The 20,198-nt window shown below is 36.9% G+C and overlaps 2 protein-coding genes across 4 annotated transcripts; both read left to right on the top strand.

The window, feature by feature from the left end:
• Nucleotides 1-4,163: 4,163 nt before the first annotated feature.
• LOC112175227 lies at nucleotides 4,164-9,978 on the top strand. 2 transcript variants are annotated; one of them, XR_002926366.2, is made up of 6 exons: nucleotides 4,164-4,562; nucleotides 7,138-7,252; nucleotides 7,336-7,417; nucleotides 8,129-8,201; nucleotides 9,126-9,177; nucleotides 9,742-9,978. XR_002926366.2 is itself a non-coding variant. In XM_024312883.1 (5 exons), exons 1-5 carry the CDS (start codon nucleotides 4,215-4,217, stop codon nucleotides 9,802-9,804), a joined length of 660 nt encoding a protein of 219 aa, XP_024168651.1. In that variant the 5' UTR covers nucleotides 4,165-4,214; the 3' UTR covers nucleotides 9,805-9,978. The 2 variants fall into 2 exon arrangements, 1 of the variants encoding a protein (XP_024168651.1); XM_024312883.1 differs by lacking the exon at nucleotides 8,129-8,201 and having other exon boundaries at nucleotides 4,165-4,562.
• A 740-nt stretch (nucleotides 9,979-10,718) lies between these two features.
• On the top strand, nucleotides 10,719-18,402 carry LOC112176990 (putative esterase/lipase HI_0193). Of its 2 annotated transcripts, none has more exons than XM_024315134.2 (13): nucleotides 10,719-11,032; nucleotides 11,797-11,913; nucleotides 12,067-12,093; nucleotides 12,560-12,650; nucleotides 14,089-14,132; nucleotides 14,461-14,559; nucleotides 14,839-14,896; nucleotides 14,993-15,045; nucleotides 15,156-15,257; nucleotides 16,222-16,287; nucleotides 16,937-17,058; nucleotides 17,384-17,555; nucleotides 18,176-18,402. In XM_024315134.2, exons 1-13 carry the CDS (start codon nucleotides 10,898-10,900, stop codon nucleotides 18,230-18,232), a joined length of 1,143 nt encoding a protein of 380 aa, XP_024170902.1. In that variant the 5' UTR covers nucleotides 10,719-10,897; the 3' UTR covers nucleotides 18,233-18,402. The 2 variants fall into 2 exon arrangements, with proteins under 2 accessions (XP_024170902.1, XP_040366894.1); XM_040510960.1 differs by having other exon boundaries at nucleotides 10,894-11,032; nucleotides 12,553-12,650.
• Nucleotides 18,403-20,198: the final 1,796 nt, after the last annotated feature.

The raw sequence follows: 20,198 nt of genomic DNA, 5'->3' as shown, positions 1-20,198 counted from the left end.
TTATATTTCTATATAAAATATGTGCATATATATATTCTATATATCGGTTGACCAATCCGATTGGATTCGAAAATATGGTGAAATTGGCTAAATTTTTTACCACACTCATAATTTATTGTAATAAACTCATCCAATGGTCGGTTTTTCCATTTTCTTTGAATTGATAGGGGTTGCTCTTTGGAGTGTATGATATATAAATATAGGTTTATAAGAGTAACTACGTTTGACCTAGTTGATCAAATTCGAAACGAGAACCAAATTGGCTGAATTTTCTACAACCACCATAAAACATTACAATCTCTCCATCGAGCGGTTGGTTTCTCCGAATTCATTTTCTACTTCATGGTTGCTTTAGAATGAACCTAAACAATTTAAATGCATTGTATAAGTCATACAACTATAGGAATAAAATTGGTATAGACCAATGTGTTTGTAATTAAAATTAATTTTTTTATCTTATATCCACGCACTTCCATTGATGGAATATATACAAACGTGATGTGAAAAAATAAGCACGTTTCGCAGTTGTCACGGCATCGGTCAACCAATAAAACATATAAGTGACTACGGTTGACCAATCCGATCGGATTCGAAAATAGGGTGAAATTGGCTAAATTTTTTACCACACTTATAATTTATTGTAATAAACTCATCCAACGGTCGGTTTTTCCATTTTCTTTGAATTGATAGGGGTTGCTCTTTGGAGTGTATGATATATAAATATAGATTTATATGAGTAATTACGTTTGATCTAGTTGATCGAATTCGAAACGATAACCAAATTGGTCGGATTTTCTACAATCACCATAAAACATTACAATCTCTCCATCGAGCGGTTGGTTTCTCCGAATTCATTTTCTACTTCATGTTGCTTTAGAATGAACTTAAACAATTTAAATGCAATGTATAAGTCATACAACTTTAGGAATAAAATTGGTATAGACTAATGTGTTTGTAATTAAAATTAATTTTTTTTATCTTATGTCCACGCACATCCATTGATGGAATATATACAAATGTGATGTGAAAAAATAAGCACGTTTCGCGGTTGTCATGGCATCGGTCAACCAATAAAACATATAAGTGACTACAGTTGACCAATCCGATCGGATTCGAAAATATGGTGAAATTGGCTAAATTTTTTACCACACTCATAATTTATTGTAATAAACTCATCCAACGGTCGGTTTTTCCATTTTCTTTGAATTGATAGGGGTTGCTCTTTGGAGTGTATGATATATAAATATAGGTTTATAAGAGTAACTACGTTTGACCTAGTTGATCGAATTCGAAACGTGAACCAAATTGGCTGGATTTTCTACAACCACCATAAAACATTACAATCTCTTCATCAAGCGGTTGGTTTCTCCGAATTCATTTTCCACTTCATGGTTGCTTTAGAATGAACTTAAACAATTTAAATGCAATGTATAAGTCATATAACTTTAGGAATAAAATTGGTATATTCCAATGTGTTTGTAATTAAAATTAATTTTTTTTATCTTATGTTCATGCACATCCATCGATGGAATATATACAAACGTGATGTGAAAAAATAAGCACGTTTCGTGGTTGCCACGCCATCGGTCAACCAATAAAACATATAAGTGACTACGGTTGACCAATCCGATCGGATTCAAAAATATGGTGAAATTGGCTAAATTTTTTACCACACTCATAATTTATTGTAATAAACTCATCCAACGGTCGGTTTCTCATTTTCTTTGAATTGCTATATGTAGCTCTTTGGAGTGTATGATGTAAAAATATAGATTTATAAAAAATTAGTGTCTTTAAAAATTTATTTATCAACAAATTAGTATCTATATATAAATATAGATTTTTTTTTGTACAATATAGTTATATAGATTGTTATCTTTTGTTGTATTTGATCATTATCCATTGAATTTCCAAAGCTTGATTAAAAAAAAAAATACTTGTGTCTTTAAATATAGGGCTGGGATTTTAGCCCGGAAGCCCGGAACCCGACCCGGAACCGGCCCGGGACCGGCCCGAACGGTCCGGGCTTTAATATTTATTTTACATGTTTTTCAAGGCCCGGCCCGAAATAAATAAAATACGGTCCGGGCCTGGGCCCAAAAATAAAAAAAATAAAAAAGCCCGAAGGCCCGAAAATTGGTGCAATTGACACATGTTTGCATATTATTGGTAGGTGTATTCAGGCTTACAATATGTGTGCACAGGCGATTCCTAACCCAACTAAAACCTAAATCACTCAACCCTAACTGAGTCAGCGGCCTCACTCTCTCAGTCTCTTTTCGTTTTCGACTCACTCTCTCTCTCTCTCTCGGCCACCATCCGCAGACCCACCCCGTCGCCGCTTCTACCGCCGACCCACCCTTGCCGGTTCGATCTCTCCTACCCACTGTAAGTAAAACCTTCTCTTTGAACTTCATTGTTGGGATTGAATTCGAAACCACCTCTTCCAATAACCAAAATTGATGCGATTTTCTTTCAATCTTTCATGGCCGTGTGAAGAATCTTCGAGGAAGGTCTGCGAGGAACTGAAGGTCAAGATCTGCGAGGAAGCTTTTTGAGTTGCGGGGATTCTGGGAAGGTCAAGATCTGCACCGTCTGATATCACATGGAAGGTCTACGGCACCGTTATCCGACGTGGAGGACAACACCATCACCGTGGTACGCATAGCTCCAATCTCTCCCTCTTTCTATAAATCTTGCTCCTTTTTTTTTTGTGTAATGTTTTTAGGGTTTTTAACTGATCTTGGTGATGTGGGTCTCTGCTGATCTTTCTTGTTGTTGGAAATCGCGCTTCGTGAAGTGAGGGAGAAGCTTTGGCTGCAGGAAGTGAATGCAGATAGTCCATTGAGGGGGTCAAAAAATGAGAAGTCTGAGGAATTTCGGATTGTAAAATTGCAGGAGTTGACGATTGCAAGTGAAAAATTACAGGCCTCATTCCTCAAAGGAACAGATTTGCAGGTTAATTTTGTATAATTTACCCAAAATTTTGGTGTTTTGTTTTTATTTTTTGTTGTTTCCAAGTTGTTGAATTTATGCTTTAGCTTTCAGTGTTGATATTGTTTTCTGTTTTGATTTTTTTTTCCCTCCTCAGCTTCAGTGTTGAATATGGCCACTGATGATTCGACGATGGCGAAAGAAATTGTTCCAGCTTCTGAAGAAGAACGAAAAGAAGAAAAGCAGCCTCCAACATCACAGAAGATCAAGAGAAAGAGGATAGAGAAGAAAAAAGTGAAGCCATTGAAGCCAAGTTCAAGGAGTTGGGTTTGGGAACACTTTAGCATTCTACAATATTTGGAACTTGTTTTTTACTTTATTTGGAAGTTGGGAGTATTTGATTATGAAGTTGTTTATTTAAAACTTGGAAGATTTTAATCTGCAATTTGTTATGTTGGAGTGTGGATCTTGTTCAGTTGGACTTTGAATTGTTGGAATGTGGAAAACTGGAAGTTTGGAACTTGTTCTTTTTCATTTTGTTTCACTGTATCAGTTAGCTGTTATTTTTTTTTCTCTTCCTCCTAATCAGGTTATTGGGCCAGAAAACCCGGAAAACCCGGCCCGTAAAAATCGGTCCGGGCCCGACTCGGTCCTAAAATTAAAAAATCATTATTTGGGCCCGGCCCGAAAAAAGTTGCCATAACCCGGGCTCGGCCCGATCCCAGCCCTATTTAAATATTTATTTATAAATAAAGCCCGCAAGGCCCGGCCCAAAAAAGCCTGCAAGGCTAAGCCCGGCCCGGCCCGAAAAAGCCCGTAAGGCCCGCTTTATATGGACGGGCTTGGATCCTTTGATTTTTAATAAAGCCCGGCCCGGCCCGGCCCGCAATTATTTAAAAATATAGCAAGGCCCGGCCCGGCCCGTTGACGACCCCTAAAGTAACCAAACCACCTACAATAATATCAAGTTATCAACAGCAAGAAACACGAGCACGTTGCTAGTACTATATTTAAGATAAGTGGCATGTTGTTAGGTATAACCAATTTTTTCTTACCTTTATAATCCTCAAGGATTAAGAAATCATATTCTCAAAAAAAAAAAAAAAAGATTAAGAAATCATACATTCTCCGAAAAAGAAAAAAAAAAAAAAAAAAAAAAGGGTTAAGAAATCATAGATTATTTTTCCTTAATACAACATAGCCACATTTTCAATGTTTATTTCCAAGTATAAATACAGACAGTACATGAAAGAAGTAGGAGTCGTGAGCCACTGTCCGCGATGCTGATGATAAAGCCCTCCGTATTTTCATCTCCTCTCCTAAACGTCACCAAATCTCCTCCCTTTCAACTCCCCACTTCCAACGCCGCAACTGGTATCACACTATCGACATGGAACCCGCAGCAGGCCCTTCAATTTCGGGTGTCATCGTCGGCCAATCCGACGGTCGAGGTTGCACCATCATCCCCGGCTAATGTCGACGGTGAAGAACCCGAATCTGGAGCGGACATTGTGCGGAAGTTCTACGACGGAATCAACCGCCAGGATTTGGCCTCAGTGGAGGAGCTCATCGCCGATAAATGTGTGTACGAGGACCTTGTGTTTCCTCGGCCTTTTGTTGGTCGTAAGGTACCTTATCTCTTATCCAATCCTCACTTACTATGTGCCTTCAGTCATTACTTACTAGTGAAAATAAAAAAGTAAAAATTTTTGGTAGTGGGTAAGTTACCATGTTCAATCTCAAAGTTGGTAGAAACTACTAAACAACAACATTGTAGAAGGAAAGTTTGGAAATGATCGAGTGTTGTTGAAATATTTGTTGGTTGATGTGTTGGAGGGGAAGTAGTTATAGGCCTTAGATTTCACTTATCTGAATTTGAAGTTCGAGTCTTGGCTCCGATTGCTCTTTCTGCTGCTTCCTGTCTAGTGCAGTACTCGTTTTCTTCCAAGTATTTTAGATAAGGGTATTGTGTTTGTTCCAGTCAATACAAACAAGCTGAGCATTGGAACCCGAGATTGGAGTTTCCTCCACACATGGCAACCAAAACCCAAGTTGTAGCTCCAGTTAACTAGTTTAACTGCTATAGAGTTTTTCTGGCTATATAGATATGCATCATATGCTGAATAACACATAGCTGGATTCATCAACATTGAGTTAAACATTCCCACATTAGGGGGACCCCAAGCTAAATACAGCTGGCCTTTAGGAGTCCTTGTTCCCTTTAGAGTTATTTTCTTCATCCATTGTGATGCAGCCTTTATTTATTAGCAGGAAGACGTAAACTATTCTCACGTAGGGGCTAGTCTGCCATTTCCAAAGGTACCACGATATATAAGCACAAAAGAGAGCAATATGAATTTGATCAGCATCTATAGAATAGACTTGGAGATTAGCCAAAAGCCAGACTTCCCAGTCCAAGTTACCAATAAGAGCTACCAAATTCCCTTTAGCTCTTGGAAAGTCTCCTAGAATATGGCAAACTTTCTGGACATACTAAGACCAATCATTATAAAGAGGGGGCTGAACCCCGAGATGAGGTTCCTTTTGGATTTCTGCTATCGGCAAGTATAGTTTTCCTTGGGCTATCAACCATAGAAAGAGTTTCATGTTAAGGGGAATCTTGAGTTTCCAAATACAATTCCAAGGAGAAGAAGGCCATTCTTTGCCTGTCAAGAAGAAGTCTAAGCATTATTTACCCCGGATTCTCCATTACATGATTTGACCTCCCAAGTTTGCTCAGCTTCTCTATTAGATGATTATCTACTGGAATGCAAAGTGATTTTTCTGCACAATGTCATCATGCAACTTCTAGAAATCCCGCCACTCATCTGTGGAAAAATCTGCTATGTTACAATAAAGGAAAACACCGTAAACTAGATCCACTGAAGGCATCTTAAGAACCAAAAAAATCTTTAAAACTAGCTTTCAAGCCATTCCAATTTGTCTAAGTCATAACCTGTTTTAGGAGTTCAGCACAAATGCACGATGCATAACACCCCTTCAAGTTATTAGACTCACACCTCTAAGCCTCATACCATTGCTCAGAAGATATTCATTTTTGAATATTCCTAGTAACAAAGTCCAGAGTAATCATGATGAAGTCTGCAGCTCAATTTGGCTAAAAAAAAGCTTGATTCATATTAGCAGCAGAGTTGATGGCCAAATGCCTTTAGATTTAGGTCTACATACAGATTTCTTTGACAAAGATGTGTCTTTTTGTTTGGGTGATGTATCACCCCATAAAAAAATTCCATAAATTCCGTAAACCTCCCCACAAATGCTTAGAGGAAGCGTAGCAGTTTGCATTGAGCTGTTGAATATACTTGAATAGACGAAGTGACTGATTGGATTAAGGTCATCTACCAGCCAGAGAAGGACCTTACTTTTTCATGAAGTAGTAAAACAAATGTCGATCACCCTCCATATAGGTAGCTTTTGCGAGACATACCAAGCTAAGGCCTAAACTCCAGCAACCAGGACCCATAGATGAAGCTAATCTCCCTGGTTACATCATCCCTACCATTTTGACAGTAATGATTGATCTGTGAAAATAAACAGTTTGACCTGAAGCCATGACAGAATTACTCAATACACATGTTAAGAATTAATTGAGAGGTAGCCTCAGAAAAAGGATCAGATCATCAGCCGAAAACAGGTGAGAGCTACCAGGACCAGCTTGAGACACTTCAATTGGTTTCCTCCACCTTCTCTCTACTTCTGCAGTAATTATATGGGATGACTTCTCAATAGATAGATAAAGAGATAGGGTGACTGCAGATCTCTTTGCCTATACCTCTACAAGGGGTAAAAGCCGCAGTTAGCTCTTTTTAACAAGAACTTGATAGGTGATTTTGGACACATAATGCATAACAAGATTGATCTATGGTTTGACACAGCTGGGGTGGGGTATTGTTTACAATTTAAATATCTCACTACATGTTGAATAGGTTTCCTGGTCACTAATCCTGTCAGGTTTTGGTTGTTGGTCTGCTGCAATTTTATGGCCACAAAGGCACAAACCCTCATTTTGCATTTGTCAGCCATGTATTTTGCTGATTGTTACCATAAGAATTTGGGTTTAAACCTGTCTTTGTAGCTTTATATCAGCACTCAAACAGCACATTGGACTACTAGATAGAACATGTAGAATTTGTTATTGTGCTTTCTTCTCATGGCAAAGCTTTGGCTTCAATTGATGTGCAGGATATACTTCAGTTCTTTAGAAAGTTTAATGATTCTGTCGGCAAAGACCTTCAGTTTATTATTGACGATTTATCCACCAAGGATTCTACAGCAGTTGGGGCCACATGGCATTTAGGTATGTGGATGGAAATTATATTACTTTTTCACATCTAAGATCTGTTATCCTAAGTTCCTAACTGAAATAATAAATATTTTCAGAATGGAATGGGAAGCCTTTCCCCTTTAGCAAAGGATGTAGCTTTTATCGGTTGGAGGTCATAAACGGCAAGAGACAGATTATGTAAGGAATTTATGACTTAGCATTGTGTCTGTGTGAGTTTTCACATTTTTGGTCATGTCAATATATTGGGTCTAAACTATATTTATTGATTGTGAGAGAGTTCAATACTTCAGCATTTTCTCCATGTGAAAGAAAGAAAAAATATGTACTAGTTTCATGTTCTTGAGGGATTAAATAGAACTTAACTGTATGACATAGGCTGTATGTATACATACTATACCCTTACAGTCCCAGATCTAAAGCATGATTTTGTTCACATTTGGTTTGTGGAAATCTTCACTCAGTCTTCCTCACCATAGGAATTAACATAAAAACTGAAAGCTTATGGGAGTCTCTCTCCTACCCATATGTTGTCTAAACCATATACTACCTAGAAGTATATTTTAATTACAAATATGGACACTACAATATAACTACAAGAGTGAGCAGAGAGATCTTACCTCAATGTTAGATTCCATTGTCACCCAATTGGGGGGTGGGCTAAACCCATTAAAGGTTCCACCACCTAACATGGAGGGACTAGTGTGCAAGGAGATCAACCCTCCAAGAATTCCTCTCAGTGCCACTCTCTCTAAGAGTGAAGTCCTGGGTTTGTATAAGCATATGAGTTGTTATCAACTAAGCAAATGTCTTCAAATTTTGATCTTGTGGAAAATGAGATTTCTATAAGTGATTGATAAAATTAGCTTACGCCTGTTTTTAAATCTTAAGGTGGAGCAACTAACAAATAGACCTAAGCCCAGCACTTTGCTTTGATCAATGATTACAGTTACCAGACAACCAGGTAACCAAACTAAGCAACTCCTTACTCAGACAGCTTATGGCTTTGATCATGTAGAGCTCCAGTAGATGATCCTTCATGTACTGTGGTTTTGGATTGCTTTTCATACTTTCCTACTATTTTGGTTGATTTGGATAAGTTCTTGGTCGACCCGGTCGACTCTAAGGCTTTTCTACAGCAAAAACCTTGATGGACAGAACCTGACTTGGTGAAAGTCCAACCAGTGATATCTTGATATGTTAATCTTTTACTGACTTCAATTCTATGCTTGACACTCCTAGATCTTCAAGCTATGGTTGTGTTTTGATTTTTTTATTAAAATATGCCTTACCTCTCAATTTTGATTGTATTGTACCCTATTGCTTTCTTCCACGTTGCACATATGTTTAGTGAAGTGGTTTGCAAGACTACATTCTTAGACTCACAACACATATCTCCTGTGCCCAAATTTTTATCTTTCTAGCTGCCGCACGCGCGCGCGCACACACACTCTACTCAATTAATCAGTTAGAACTGTTGTGTTTTGAAGAGTTTAGTGACTTCCACTGAGGATTAGTCAAGGACGTTTATTATATAAAACATAAATAACATATGAAACACTAAAAGCTTTTACTGAATTAAACAGGTATTGTTAGTCGGTTGGGTTTATGTTGAAAAATTCATACCATATTGCATCCACTCACTTTCAGTCTTGGTTGAAGTATGGAACTAGGGCTTATAGTACAAGCATCAATGTGTGTAAAAAACTAACAACTTGTAATTTCAGTACATCCATTGCTTATCATCAGAGGATATAGTTACCCTCAGATTTCAATTTTGCAAGCTTATGCGACTTTCTGATGCATTCTTAATCTACCTTCACTTTGTTATGAATCAAGCCTTTGGATAGAGTTATGTTGTGAAACTAAGTTTGTCTTTGGATAACAGCTATGGTCGAGATAGTGTTGAACCTGCAATCAAGCCTGGGGACTCTGTGTTGGTAAGTAAGTTAGAATTAGAATACACATCAGACACTAGGTGCTGTCATTTTTTTCTTACACAGACATCAAGCTGACTCAAAAAAGAAAATTGAAAACAAAGGATTTGCAGAATGCTTTCTTTGTGTCTCTCTAAAGTTATAATTGAACTTGATAATTGAAAGTACCTATCCAATAAGTAGTAAATTAAACAGCAGATATGGCCACAACATGTATATGATTATATCCGTCTTTCCTCCTTGTATGCATATATCCTTTTATTTTTCTCTTAATCATACTACTCTTTCCGGTCAGGCATTTCTTATTGTATTTCAAAACCCAGAAATTTTGAGCTATAGTTTGAATTGTAATATAAGCAAATTGGTCTCAATTGAACCCTTCCTGATATTGGCATTGCATGAATATATGCTCAGCAATCAGCATAATCGTCCAATTTTCTTACATTCCCATTATATGTGTCTGTTCAGTGACTTCAGTCTTCTTTGCAGCCTAATTGAGCACAAACATACAATTGAAATTTCTCAAATTACTGTTTCAGTTCTCTTATATTTGTATGTGATTTACAGGTAGCTATCAGAGGTGTGGCTTGGCTTCTTCGACAATTCCCTCAGCTGGTTGACCGGTTTTAAAGTAGTTATGTACACAGTTACAGTCACCGTAAATATTCATCATTTACATAGAACTTGTATAAACAAGTAAAATTTGTATATGCATTACAGTGATTACATATGTATATTGATCACATTTTACATAAAAATGTATCTACATTAAAAAGGAAAAATTATTTGGGTGGAACATGTGAATCATGTCTTCTATGCTCACTAGGCGACATCTTGCCTCAAATTTGGACCGCTCAACTTCTGTGTATGTGGCATTGCCAATTTTGATCATCAAAAACATGTGGTTTTTTTTGTTTTTGAAAGGCAAAAACATGTGGTTTTGGTTCATGAATTATTTATGTTTTAAGTAATAAGCCAATTTTGTGTAGGTTTTCATCTTCATTAACCAAAAGGTAGTCATTATATCAATTTCGCCCTTTACCCAAACCCCTCTCAACGTGTAATTGTAAAATGTAACATCATATTCATCAATATGAACAAGCAAAGTAAGAGAGATGATATAATCACTTAATTGGCAATACATAATCGATCAGAAAACTTATTTTGCTTCATTACGAATATATTTGCTCACATCAAATATCGCCTAAATGATGAAAATATTTGAATTCACTCCCTTCTTAGAGGCTTAGAGCCACTCTCCATAGTTTTGATTTCAATCGGACTGGTTCAAGAACTTCTCTGGTAATTTTATTTTCTTCCACCCAAAAAAAAAAAAAAATATATATATATATATATATATATATATTTTGTTTTTTGGACTTAGAAAAAGGCGGGTGCTACTGCTGCGGTTAACTAACAGATCTCGCCCAGAGTAACGGACTGAGATCCACGTGGCGAAACTTCATTGGCTGGAGGGGCATCCTAGTAATTTCCACGTCTTCCTTCGACGCTCCTCGCTCTCTCTCAAAGCGCCAAACAAATCCCCCACTTGTCTTAAATTCATCCCAAAATTTCAAAAGGCGACTTCCCAGAGAGGCACCGACTCAGCCTCTCTCTCTATCTCCCTCGGTGTCTCCGCCTCTCTCCCCAAATCGGAAATTCCCAAGCCCCTCCCTGGAATCTCCACAATCCCGCACCGCTCGAAACGCCGTCGTTTTCAACAATGGCGGCGATTTCGAATCTCGCCGGATGCGGTCACGCCGCCGGGAGGAGCAGCGCAGTCAGTTTCGGAGAGAGGAGGTACTCCGAGCTCCGTTCACTTCCCTGTTTGAATTCTCGGATCTCTTTTCCCTCTAAGGTACATTATTCTCTAGCATAGTTTCAATTTTCAATTTCATGTAATCTACCTCTCATTTTGCTCTCAACAACTTCTCGTTCAGTGTAAATCAGATGATAGAGCCTATTTATTTTACGATCATGAAATTATTGGGACCAATGTTGCAGAAAACCAATTAACAATGAACAGTGGAAATTGCTATTGTAGCTCTAGAAATATTTCAATCACTTCATGATATACATGCTTGACTTTGTTATTTGGCTTGCTAGATTAGCATATCGGTTGTGATGTGTAAAGATACCAGGTAGCAATACCGGAGATGTAGTGTCATTCGAACATTCAGTTATTCGTAAACTTAGATTACAAGGGTGGTTTTGAATCTTCGTTGCATAACTTTGGATAATTTTTTTTGAAACATCTGAAGACTGTTCAAATGAATTTTTTCTAGGGATTTCGGGGCCTCAAGACACTTTGGTAAACTGTTGAATGGAAATCAACTCTGTTTCCGTTTCTGATTCCATATAACAAGTACATACGGGAATGGGAATGACTGCTTCTCTCTCCAATTCCTTCTTAATCCCATTCAAATTTAGTAAATGCACTCTTAGTTTTGAATTATGATTAAGTGGACAGTTGTTTGTGAACTATGATCAATCCCACTTTTATTATATATTACCTTGGTTTGATAAAATTTGTTTCTTTAAAAAGAAAATTGTTTGTAATGATTCAAAGACAACTTGGTTTGATGTTCACGCTCTTTCTCCTTTTCTCCCTTCTTGTTGTAGACTCAGTTAGCTGTTGGCCACTTGGGCAAGGCTGACAAAAGACTTGGTGTTCGTATGGCATTAGTCAATGACAGGGTTGCACAAAGTGGAAGTTTGGCCAAGGCTTCTGAAATCCTGGTATCTAAAGTTTCTTTTTGCAAAACCTTACATAATAGATAAACTGTAAATATGTTCTTTTGGGAATGGACATTATGTTAAGCTGAAAATTCATATTCTTAGAAGCTTAGATAACTTTTACCAAATTAACCCTTTTTTATTTTATTTTGGCAGGCATTTGATCTTGTTCAAGGGGCACTTGTAAGTCTTCTGCATTCACTAATCTCCTATAAGATGATGTAAATCGATTTTATCATTGATATTGTGATTGTTGGAATGATTGAGTTGTTCTTCAAGATAAGTGCAAATTTACTCTCTCTCTCTCTCTCTCACTATTCCATATAGTTGTTGTGAAGATGAGATCTCCAACCTCTCTCTCTCTCCTATCAATCTATAAACAAAGACAGTGTTAGGGTTTTGTTTTCCCAACCTTCCAGGTCTACAATTTTTCAAATTCATTTGACCTTATCTAGTAGCCAAAAAGAGCAACTACACAGACCCACTATTTATTTCAAGATTTAACAACTAAAATTGAGGAACAATCTCACATGCACTGGGACTAGTGAGACTGTGGAAGTTATGAGAAGGAGATGCTATGATGTTGCTTTTTTTTTCTTTTCTTACTTAAGCTGGCATCATGCTATAGCTGAATTGTTACAGTTTTCAGGTAAAATGGAGTTCTGTTATGGACAAGTCATTGCCCGAGCCCCCAACAGCTGTTTTTCTGCATGGAATTCTAGGTAGCAGGAAAAATTGGGGTACGTGGGTGTTAGTATTCTTGAAATATTAATAATTTCTTTTTACCTCAAAAGCTTTAACTTAGAAGAAATTGATGGGAACAGTACTGTTGGTGTATTCTTGATTACTAGTCAATGCATTTGCTGTTAAGTTTGAATCTTGTTCATTTCTACTCCTTTTATCGCAATTGCAGGTGGACAAACTACTTTTTATTTATTTATCAGATCTTCACATTGTCATACAGTGAACTTTTTTCTTCCATTTGATAAATGAAAAAAATATGCGAGAGGAACATATCTAAAACCTCAGTTGATAATCTTTGCTCAAACCTTCCTATCAGACCTTCTGTTTTCTTGATGTTGAAAAACCAAGGTTTAAACTACATGCATCTCTGACTTTGAACTAATAATATAAAAACTAAAGTTGATAACAGTTATTTAGTGGATAACAGTTATTTAGTGGACATGTTGGTCCAAGTAGCTTGGCTGACACCGTTCTCAAATTAGATTCTACTAAGGTTAGTTTTAACATATTGAGAATCATATCAACACTTCCACTTCCATCTGGGACAATAAGATTTTTGACAATGTTGAGCTGCTTTTCCTAGGCATTTTTTGACAAAATCGTTCAGTGAAAAATTTAGAGTTTGAATACTAACCTCTTATTCTGTCCATTTCCCCATCTATTTGTGGGGTTTTAAGTTCAGTTAGTACAATACCACCGGAAGGATCTGTTTTGCATGTTTTTGTTTCCTGTTGATTGTAGAATGTGGAGTATCATTGAAATCTGAGTAAAACTCATTTACCTGTTCTGTTCTAGTTGTAGAATTATTTTCCTGAAATGCGTTCCTTTTTCCTACAATATAAAGGGGGACTTGCCGGAACTGGCACGGAATGAAATTCTTGCACAAAAATGTACTTTTTCTGAAATGATAACAAAAATGGCCCTTTTCAAAAGGACGATACAACTCTAGTTTAGGAAATAAATACCATTATTCGTGGTTGTTTAATAACGAATTTGAGAGAAGAATACTTTCGACTTTCACAGGCCCAAAGTGCCATTTCTTATTATATTTGAAAAGGATATTTTTGTGATGGATTTCCTTTGGGCATTATCTTTGGTAATTCCCATTATAGAAGCACCTTTTGAGTCTGAATGTCCATCCTACAGTTACACACACACACACACACACATATATATATGAGAATTCTGTTTGAATGGGAAAGTATGTCCTGGACACAGAGTCTAGTTGTCACCTTAGCTATTGTATCTAATCTTTACCTTCCCCGACAGTTTGTTTTGTTTCCCTTACAAGTTAATAGAGTCCTTTTTTGTAGTCTGCTGCACCTACAGGTGCTTTCTCATGCATTTGTTTTCAATGAGTCTGTATATGTGTGATTTTCTATGGTATTCTTGCACAGAAGTAGTTTGTGATTCATTTTGTAATGTCTGTTGCAGGAACATTCACTAGGAGATTGGCACAGGAATTTCCAACGTGGCAGGTATCATCCTCTGCGTTTTATCACTTATTATCACTGGAGCATGTTGTTATCTGGTAAAGCTCAAAACATTTCTAAAATTTCTATTAGGAATTCCTTTGACAATACTCCTTCTCTGTCTATTTCTGTTCAGTACTTTGACTAACTAACCTAAGTGCTGCTAATGTTGAGCCTATTGCACAGTTAATTTGTTTTTAATCCCTGAAGCATAGATTTGTTGCTTCTATTTGTAAAGCATGTTCTTGGTGTATCTACATACACTGAATGTGACATTTTAGTACTTGGCATTGGTGAGAATCTAAACTTGTTTTGCTCTTGTTTGTTGGCACAGTTCCTATTGGTGGACCTGCGGTGTCATGGTGATTCAGCCTCAGTTAAGAAAACAGGCCCCCATAATGTTTCTTCAACCGCTCTTGATGTCTTAAAACTAGTACGTATATATGAGCCTTAACTATCCCCATTTTTCAAGGAAAAGTTCATCCTCTTGCAGTTTTCTATTTTCTTTCATTTGAAGAAACTAAAATAGAAGGGATGACATATAAGGAATCAGCTAGAACCAAATATCACAGCCTTCAACACTTGGCTTGCATGATTTTCATTGTATATGCAGCATTTAAACACTCCATCTTTGTTTGTATGTTGTTCCTGTCTAAAATCTTCCCTGGCATGAGATGATGTCTGCTGTAATATTGTTTCTTCTTCCTGCAAGGTTCGGCAGCTTAGAATAACACCTCGAGTTTTGGTTGGTCACAGTTTCGGGGGGAAAGGTATTTTAGCAAAGTTTTAATATGTCAGAGACTTCATACTAAATCTACTATTTCAAATGGATCTGATGCTCACTATGCTTTCTAATTGTCATGTAGTTGCCTTGAGCATGGTGGAGCAAGCTGCAAAGCCCCTTGCACGACCAGTCAGAGTAAGTAGTGTATATTGATTTACTTAGGAATGTGTCTGTGTTTGTGGAAAGGAAATTATCCCTTCTCACAAGTTGATTTTATCCTTTTGTTTTTATTTATTTTTCTTTAGGTTTGGGTTCTAGATGCTACTCCAGGAAAGGTTCGTCCTGGTGGGGATGGGGAGGACCATCCAGCAGAATTAATATCTGTCCTAAGTACTCTACCCAAAGAGGTGAGTTCGTATTCAATTGTTATTCCCTTTTCTTTCTTTATAGTTTGATTGCTTTTATTATTTATGATTTGTGGTTAATATTTTTCCTCAAAGCCCTTTTTTTAGTTGTCTCTTCTCAATTTACGACTAGCAGACAAGAAGTCCACTCAAAACAATTAGATCCAACAGATGAACAGATCAGCATCACCCTGAGAAAAAAAAAAGAAAAAAGGAAACACGGAAACACCAACACCTAGTTATAGATGCCTTCCAGTCTCATAATTATCAAAATATGGATGGAAGACTTCCACTCCTGAAAATATCGGCAACAGATGCCTACGAAGATGACCTAAATACTGCCTCTACCACAATTCTTCTACCCTCACCCATTTAAATCCTCAAAGATTTTTCATTACCGTCCAAACGACCCAAATAACCAGCAGGACGTTGCAATAAGAGAAAAGAAAAGTACATAAATGGAAAAAGAAAAGTTCTTATCTACTTTGTGGAGTGACGCAACAATAAAAGGCTAAGGAGCTGGAGTTTTCATTTGCAGCCTTTGATGAGAAAGACGAGAGGAGGGGTATATTTATGATCTTTGTTGAATGTATTTTATAAGTTAAACATATATTGATCTATCCTAGTGTCGAAGACTTTCCATATCACCTCATCATCTAGTATGGCATCCTGTATCTCGTATCCATGCATATGTTTTCTAGATCAGCATTCGCTGACATCATGTTGATGTGAACAACACTTTTTTTTGGTTGGAGGCAGATACCGTTAACATGTGCATCTCTGATATGTAACCAAACTAGAAGTATTTTTTTCGCACTGCGATGTTTATTGTAAAGAGAATTTTTCTTATGTGTTTAGTATTAAACTATATGTCTATATCTATTTAATACCATGTCAAACTTTTTTTTTTTTTTTTTTTTTGGGTTTTTTGTATGATTTTAATTCGAACAATCTTGTTTGAAGACAGGTTTCCTCAAAGCGGGATGTTGTGGAAGCTTTAGTTCAAAAAGGATTCTCCAAAGATGTGGCACAGGTATATTTCACTTCGTGAGATGTGCCTAAATTTTTCAATCTGAAGTTTGGGCTTTGAGACTTATCTGCCTGGATCAGTTTGTTCTTATGTGGACATGAATAGTTGAGTACCGTGTTCTTTTCATGCACCTAAAATTCATGAGTCATGACAGTTTGGTCATTACATCCAGTTTCTTTATGAGATCATACTAATCTGATTTAAATACAAGAGAAGACCAATCTGATTTTCATTCTTAGCAGTGATGCATTTTTTGATGTTCTGTTGTTTTAAGCACACCATGACACCATCTTAACTGACCATGTGGATAAATGTTACACATCCTCCCGGTATTGTACCTATATCAATTTTCATTTTTCATGTTCAATTTCTTGGTTCACTTGATGCCAAGTAAGTATCTTTTTAAATCTATTTTAAACCTATTATCTTCTCCTTTGGGAGCATAATATAAGTAACTTAACTGTAATCTTCAAATATCAATGTTAGAGAGCAGAGTATGGACTTAGCACTAGTATTTTGAGTAACCAAAAACTGAAGGAAAAGAAATCAAACTTTATTATTACTAATTTTTTTTTTTTTGGCTTCTACTGCAATTTCTAATCTCTACCTTGATGATTCTGTATTACTTATTGATATGTTATTTCATATGCAGTGGGTGGTTACTAATCTTCGACCTAGTGGTCCTCTTGGTTCAACACCATCCACCTTCTCTTGGACATTCGATCTCAATGGAATTTCTGAAATGTATCAATCTTATGAAGAAACAAATCTATGGTACTTAGTTCAGTTCCTTAATACCTACTAGTTAAATATCTGTTTAGTTTACAGCAACACCTCCTACTTATCAATAGTCTGACAGTTAGTATTCTGCTATGCATTTTGTGTTCGTGGTTAGTTTAAACTTTAAAGTGAATTCAATTTTGATTCTGCATGTCAAACAAACTCCATACGTTTCAATCAATGTTATTTCCTTGTAGGAGTTTTCAAAATAGTGAAACAAAAAGGAAACTTTTATCCTGAAATTATATATGCTTCAACCTTTTTAATTATTTTAAATGTTAAGTTTGCAACTGGATTTAATCGATTCGGACCATTATAGGAAAATTGTAGAAGATGTGCCCCGAGGTGTCCATGTGAACTTCTTGAAAGCAGAAAGGAGCTTGCACAGATGGGCTCTAGAAGATCTCCAGAGGATTCATGCTGCTGAGGAGCTTGCTGTTGAGGAGGGAGGTGGAGTTGAAATGCATGTCCTTGAGGCTGCAGGTCACTGGGTATGTTGCTAATCTCTCTCTCTCTTTCTCTGCGCACGCGCACGAGTGCTTGTGTGTGATGAACTGAACCACACAACATTCCATTGTTAGAATACTCCGGATAGTAGACATAAAACATACAGGTCATGCATTAGTCTTCGACAACTCATTATGGAAAACAAATATTCATGTATTGAAGCTAAAGAAGTGACCGTGGATGAATTTCTTTTTATTTTTTTAAAACACTCCAGTAGCTGTTGAATGATAAGAAGGTTCTGATGACTTATAAGTTGGCAAAGAATGAAATGTTAAAGAAAAAAAAACTGTAATGCAATTGGATGAACCCAGTGATTCCCGATGTTCTTAACACTTTCCTCATGTGTACAGTTTTGGAGTCTCTTATCAGATTTATATATGGGGAATTGGCAATGTTTGGGAAATTATGTTAATTGGCAGTTTTTGCTTATGTTTTGGCACAATTTCCTATCAGTCTATGTATTAAAAGCATGGTTATGTATGTTGCTGCGCACAAATGGAACTATTCAACCTAATTTGTTTCTGCACTAGCAAAGATTGGCCTGATATCTATGGTGCATTATCTGCTACATTTGCACAGCTGCTCATTTTCATTACATTTTCAGGTGCATGCAGATAATCCGGATGGGCTCTTTAGGATTCTTTCTTCTTCTTTCCAGTGAGTCAAAACTTCAGGGAGCTTTAGCATGGTCAGAATTCAGATATAATAGCAGCTGTAGCGTTTGTGTGAAAGAGAATATACAAACTGTGTTTCTCCGTAATATATAATTATATACATCTATGTATCGTAATGAATTTCTATCTTTTATCTATCTGGTTCTCTTTTTTGGTCGGGAGTTGTCAGAAGTTTCATAGGTCTTTTGCATATAGGCGTCCATTATAGTTTCATTAGTGGTCAGCTTCTGAAGCCCCCAAACATATTGAGTAATCCGTCATTTTTGCCGTTGGAGAAACTTGCCAGCAAGGAAAAACCTTCCATCTTTAACGTAAAACTAGCTTTCTTGGTGACTGCATCACAGACGACTTTGCAGTCTTCTTTCAGTAAATAAATTTTCAAAAGCGATATGGAAGTGTCTCGAAGTGCCCAGCATTTAGTAACTGGGATAGTTCGCGTGTCCTCGAATTGCAGCACTTGCACCTCAGCCCTCAGGGTCTTCCAAGTTCCAATCTCATTCCTAGCGATAGAACTTATACATAGACATTGAAGACCTACCATGAAACTTGAGTTTGACAGTCGTTGCTTCCAGGACTTCCACCCATACTTCCATGAAAGGGAAGGTAAATGTGTTTTCATACAAGTCACAGAAGTACACTGCGTGTCCAAACAGTCCTCAAATTTGGAAGTACATATGCACCCACATAGTACAAGAACTTCATTTCTTCACATCCAAGCACTTAAATAGATACCATATAGAATGCAAGCTTTTCCTTATAAACAACTTTATTTCCAGGCATCCAAGTTTGCCCGCAGAGCAAGTGCAGCTCTTTCAAAAGATCTCACATCATTGGCACAGGTCAATGTCTCTTGCAAAACATATACTCATGTGACATTCAAAAATTCCTCAATATTAATACAACAATTGCCAAGCCAATTTCAATATATCCATTCAACATTTAGCATAAACTTAATGGACTGAAATTCCAAGTCCTCTAGAGCAATTTGAATTTTATACAAAACCATCTCAAAAGCAACTAGCAGCCTTATCACCATAGGCTATGGGCGAGAAAGCAGGTTTGCTCTACTCAGAAACTTCAACTTCATCATCTTCAAGTGTAGGGAGACTCTTTACTACAAGGATTTTCATGGTTTCCGGAGAGTATTAATGGACATTGATCAGTCATGCCTCTTCTATGAAACTGGGACTTGCATTTTCACTTAAAGCTCCTCAGGGTGAATATCTTGAAGCACAGATGCTTCCTTAACAGCACAGGAAGCAAAAATCGATTAGTATATCCAAGTGTTCATCACCACCTCAACTGCGTTTTCACTTTTCATGTAAGTTTTACAGTGAGAGCCAAGTTTCTAGTCCATACCTTTATGACAGTACTTCCAATAAAATTCTATCAAATTTTGTTTTGCACCTTTCAGCGTGTTTCGAGATGCCTGGGACATTTTTTCATCAGATACTTATCAAATGATATTTGAATCAGAAACATATTTCTACTAAAATGTCAATAATAATAAAATAAAATAAAACATAAAATCCACAAATATAATGGGTCAAAATGAGGAAACCAAACACTTTTTTTTTTTTTTTGATGCGGCAAAAGACTTGAGATTATGATACTGTACTTTTCTTTATTTATTCCAAGTGTATCATAGTGATGTAGTATAAAATGAACAAATGGGATTAGGTATCAATCTTCTAACACGAGCTTTGGCTCAGTTGGACGGACAGGAATAAAAAAAAATTAGAATGTAGTATACTCTATTGATTCTTCGGCCCCTGGCCTTGCCATTGAACATTTGAACTTGCTATTAATTGAAGCTTCCTGTTGTTCTAATTTTTCCTTTCTTAACAGGCTGGGTATAGATACTTAAGTGAAGCTTGAGGGAGAGAATTGATTGAAGCGAAGAGAGGTGAGTGTGCGTCTTTCTAGCTGTCTCAGTGTGTCTGTGTCTGTGTC

The sequence above is a fragment of the Rosa chinensis genome, chromosome 7 (assembly GCF_002994745.2).
Source record: "Rosa chinensis cultivar Old Blush chromosome 7, RchiOBHm-V2, whole genome shotgun sequence".
NCBI classification, from domain to species: domain Eukaryota; kingdom Viridiplantae; phylum Streptophyta; class Magnoliopsida; order Rosales; family Rosaceae; genus Rosa; species Rosa chinensis.
Note: the sequence above shows the minus strand (reverse complement) of the source record. Positions and strands in the feature narration are given on the sequence as shown.

Coding starts and splice junctions, on each gene's coding strand:
- LOC112175227 (XM_024312883.1), top strand. CDS start 4,215: ATGCTGATGATAAAGCCCTCCGTATTTTCATCTCCTCTCCTAAACGTC. Junction 4,563..7,137: donor GGCCTTTTGTTGGTCGTAAG/GTACCTTATCTC, acceptor ATTGATGTGCAG/GATATACTTCAGTTCTTTAG. Junction 7,253..7,335: donor TGGGGCCACATGGCATTTAG/GTATGTGGATGG, acceptor AAATATTTTCAG/AATGGAATGGGAAGCCTTTC.
- LOC112176990 (XM_024315134.2), top strand. CDS start 10,898: ATGGCGGCGATTTCGAATCTCGCCGGATGCGGTCACGCCGCCGGGAGG. Junction 11,033..11,796: donor GGATCTCTTTTCCCTCTAAG/GTACATTATTCT, acceptor TTCTTGTTGTAG/ACTCAGTTAGCTGTTGGCCA. Junction 17,556..18,175: donor TTGAGGCTGCAGGTCACTGG/GTATGTTGCTAA, acceptor TTACATTTTCAG/GTGCATGCAGATAATCCGGA.